General features: G+C 43.2%; 1 protein-coding gene across 1 annotated transcript; it reads left to right on the top strand.

Annotated features, from left to right (window-relative positions):
* Positions 1–227: 227 nt before the first annotated feature.
* On the top strand, positions 228–2,570 carry LOC104773629. The gene is made up of 4 exons (XM_019242709.1): positions 228–540; positions 634–707; positions 945–1,170; positions 1,231–2,570. The coding sequence occupies exons 1-4, from the start codon at positions 228–230 to the stop codon at positions 2,568–2,570; spliced, it is 1,953 nt and encodes a 650-aa protein (XP_019098254.1).
* The last annotated feature ends 1,466 nt before the right edge of the window (positions 2,571–4,036 follow it).

The raw sequence follows: 4,036 nt of genomic DNA, 5'->3' as shown, positions 1-4,036 counted from the left end.
CAACAAGGAAAGATCACTTCCCACTTCCTTTCATTGACCAGATGTTGGAGAGGTTAGCTAATCATCCATACTACTGCTTTTTGGATGGTTACTCAGGCTTTTTCCAGATTCCCATTCATCCTGATGACCAAGAAAAGACCACTTTCACTTGTCCCTATGGTACCTTCGCTTACCGCAGAATGCCTTTTGGTCTCTGTAATGCTCCTGCAACATTTCAGAGATGCATGATGTCAATCTTCACTGATATGATTGAGGATTATATGGAGGTTTTCATGGATGATTTCTCAGTTTATGGGTCTTCATTCAAAAGCTGTTTGGATAATCTCTGTAAGGTGCTAGCAAGGTGTGAAGAGAAGCATTTGGTACTTAACTGGGAAAAATGTCATTTTATGGTTAGAGATGGCATAGTGCTTGGCCACAGGGTTTCAGAAGCTGGAATAGAAGTTGACCGCGCTAAGATAGAGGTGATGACAAGTCTTCAACTACCAGAGAATGTGAAGGCAGTGAGGAGCTTTCTTGGACATGCAGGGTTCTATAGGCGTTTTATCAAAGATTTCAGCAAGATAGCAAGACCACTTTCTGCTTTGTTGTGCAAAGATGTCAAGTTTGAATTCACTGATGAATGTCGCATAGCCTTTGAGAGGATTAAGCAGGAGCTTGTGAGTGCACCTATTGTTCAGCCACCAGATTGGGATCTTCCATTTGAAGTAATGTGTGATGCTAGTGACTTTGCAGTGGGAGCAGTGCTGGGACAAAGAAAAGATAAGAAGCTTCATGCAATCTACTATGCAAGCAGGACACTTGATGAGGCACAAAGAAATTATGCAACAACAGAGAAGGAGTTGTTGGCTGTGGTGTTTGCTTTTGAGAAGTTTAGATCTTATCTGGTTGGTTCAAAAGTCATTGTTCATACTGATCATGCTGCATTAAGGTACTTGATGCAGAAGAAGGATGCTAAGCCTAGACTTTTGAGATGGATTCTTCTTCTTCAAGAGTTTGACATTGAAGTGAGGGATAAGAAGGGGATAGAGAATGGTGTTGCTGATCACTTGTCCAGGATTAGGATTGATGATGATGTTCCAATTCGTGATTGTCTTCCTGAAGAGCATGTTTATTTTGTTGATACTGGGTTTCGGACTGATGATTCCACAAATTTGTCTTCGGATGCATGTGGTGTCGATCGACACCAACCAGGTAGCATCGATCGACACCCTATGTTTCCCGAATCAGATTGGTCGAATGATAGAGATTTAGCTGTTGTGGCTAGCTCCAATCAACCTTGGTATGCTGATATTGCCAATTATCTTGCTGCAGAGGTAGAACCTGATCAATTCACAGGCTATCATAAGAAGAGGTTCTTGAGAGAGCTAAGGAGATATTATTGGGATGAGCCTTATCTGTATAAGCATTGCAGTGATGGTGTTTACAGAAGATGTCTAGCTGAGACAGAAGTTCCTGATGTTCTTTTTCACTGTCATGGATCAGATTATGCTGGACACTTTGCTACTTTCAAGACAGTGTCTAAAGTTCTACAAGCTGGGTTTTGGTGGCCAACAATGTTCAAGGATGCTAATGAGTTTGTTTCCAGATGTGATGCTTGTCAGCGGAAAGGTCAGATTAGTAAGAGGCATGAGATGCCACAAAACTTTATCCTTGAGGTTGAAGTTTTTGATTGCTGGGGCATTGACTTTATGGGACCATTCCCTTCCTCTTACAAGAATGAATACATCTTAGTGGCTGTTGACTATGTCTCCAAGTGGGTTGAAGCAATTGCAAGTCCAACCAATGATTCTGCTGTGGTTCTTAAGCTGTTTAAGACCATTATCTTTCCAAGGTTTGGAGTTCCTAGAATTGTCATCAGTGATGGAGGTAAGCACTTTATCAATAAAGTGTTTGAGAAGCTGCTGAAAAAGTATGGTGTTCAACATAGAGTGGCTAGTCCATATCATCCTCAGACCAGTGGACAAGTTGAAGTTTCCAACAGGCAGATTAAGGAGATTCTAGAGAAAACAGTGGGTGTTACAAGGAAAGATTGGGCTATGAAGCTTGATGATGCAGTTTGGGCATATAGAACTGCTTATAAAACACCACTTGGGACTACTCCTTTCCATTTGCTTTATGGGAAAGCCTGTCATCTTCCAGTGGAGTTAGAGCACAAAGCAGCCTGGGCAGTTAAGTTGATGAATTTTGATGCCAAGACAGCTTCAGAGAGAAGGTTAGTGCAGTTGAATGAGTTGGATGAGCTGAGATTTCATGCATTTGAGAATTCCAAGCTGTACAAGGAAAGGACCAAGGCTTATCATGATAAGAAGATCATCTCCAGACACTTTGAGCCAAATGACCAGGTACTCCTTTACAATTCCCGCTTGAAGCTGTTTCCTGGAAAGCTGCGTTCCCGCTGGTCTGGTCCTTTTACTGTTCAAGAAGTCAGACCATATGGAGCTATTGTGCTGTTGAACTCAAAAGGGGAGAAATTTACTGTTAATGGCCAAAGGGTGAAACATTATTGGGCAAAAGCTGAGATACCAGACGGACACATTGTGCGTTTGGATGATGCACCCTCTGCCTAAATCCACTACCAAGTCAAGCTAATGACTTAAAACAAGCGCTGAGTGGGAGGCAACCCACTGGTAGGATTTAATTATTTTTGAATTTTTGCTTTTAGGATTACTAACATATTAATTTTTGGTTTTGAGTTTGCATTGTTTCAGGAAAATTTTCGGATACCATTGATCAGAGCGAGCATCGATCGATGCTGCCTAGAATGGGCATCGGTCGACGCTCTTATGGACAGAAACGAGACAACGGGCCATCGGGTTTAAATTTTGCTGGGTTTCAATTGAGTGGGCTTGAGATCGAAAATGGGCCGGGTCCGATAGAGGAAGCATCGATCGATGCTACCTTATATGAGCATCGATCGATACCACTTAAACCCGAGAGAGGAAGCTAAAATTGCGAGACTTCGTCTTCTTCCTCATTTCACCCCCAAATCGACTAAACCCTAAATTGCTCATAACTCTCTCAATACAGCTCCGTTTTGAGTGATTCCAAGCTCTAATCCACTCGATTTTCTCTCCTCTACCTGGATCTAGTGTCAATTTGTGTTTTGGAGTGATGACAGCCAACAAGAGGACTCGAACGAACGACAGCGAAGCTTCTTCTTCAGCTCGCCCACCTCGCCAATCCGGCCGCCGTCCACCACCATCAGCTCCGGCGAGTGTTCCCCAGCCTCCACGACGGTCGACGACGGCTCCCACCACTTTACCAGACCTCTCTCTTCCATCTCCCATTCCATCAAGGTTCCCATGGCCAAAAGAAGAAGGTGTACCAATTCCAACAGAGAGAGAATGGTCTGAACACAAGCTTCCTAAGTTTAACAAGCCTGAATTCATCAATAGATCAGTGGGAGTTTGGGGAGAGTATGAAACAATGCTTTACAATGCATGGTTGGGAGTTGAGATTGAGCCTACAAGGTTTGTTGATCCTATCATTCTTCGTAGGTTGGGAATTCATGATGAGGTTTTGAATTTGATTCATAGGATGGATTTAGGAACAGTTTGTACTAGGCAGTATGATTTGTACCCGGATTTAGTGCGGCAGTTCATGGCATCTGTTAGGGTCACTTATGAGAATGAGCAGGCACCAATGGCCAGAGACGGTCTGCTACATTTCTTCATTAACGGAATGCCTTACAGTATCACTTTTGTTCACATTTGTGATGTATTTCGTTGGGTCCGTTTTGTTCAGAACGTTGCTTTGCCCAAGCATTATGAGGATCTCTCTCCTTTGTGGTCCTACATAGGACTTGGTCCGTATAATTCCAAGAGGATGCTTCAATCAGAGGTCCGCCATCCTATACTTCGGTATGTTCTTAGAGCTGTTGCTACCACTTTTCAGTGTAAGATGGAGCCTAATAAGATGCGAGCAGCAGAGCTTTATTTTCTGAACATTGCTTTGCGTTCCATGATCCCTTCTTTGGCTTCTGCTGAGCCTCACGACCCTCAGCTCCTTAACTTTGGAGCTATTTTCGCACATC

Source organism: Camelina sativa, unplaced genomic scaffold, assembly GCF_000633955.1.
Source record: "Camelina sativa cultivar DH55 unplaced genomic scaffold, Cs unpScaffold00597, whole genome shotgun sequence".
Lineage (NCBI taxonomy): Eukaryota > Viridiplantae > Streptophyta > Magnoliopsida > Brassicales > Brassicaceae > Camelina > Camelina sativa.
The sequence above is the reverse complement of the archived record's forward strand: the minus strand, read 5'-3'. Positions and strand labels throughout refer to the sequence as shown.

What these genes read in the sequence shown, in the direction of transcription:
- LOC104773629 (XM_019242709.1), top strand. Translation starts at nt 228, where the DNA reads ATGTCAATCTTCACTGATATGATTGAGGATTATATGGAGGTTTTCATG. An exon ending in ATTGGGATCTTCCATTTGAA is followed by an intron (nt 708 to 944) that starts GTAATGTGTGAT and finishes TACTTGATGCAG; the next exon opens with AAGAAGGATGCTAAGCCTAG. An exon ending in AAATTTGTCTTCGGATGCAT is followed by an intron (nt 1,171 to 1,230) that starts GTGGTGTCGATC and finishes TTCCCGAATCAG; the next exon opens with ATTGGTCGAATGATAGAGAT.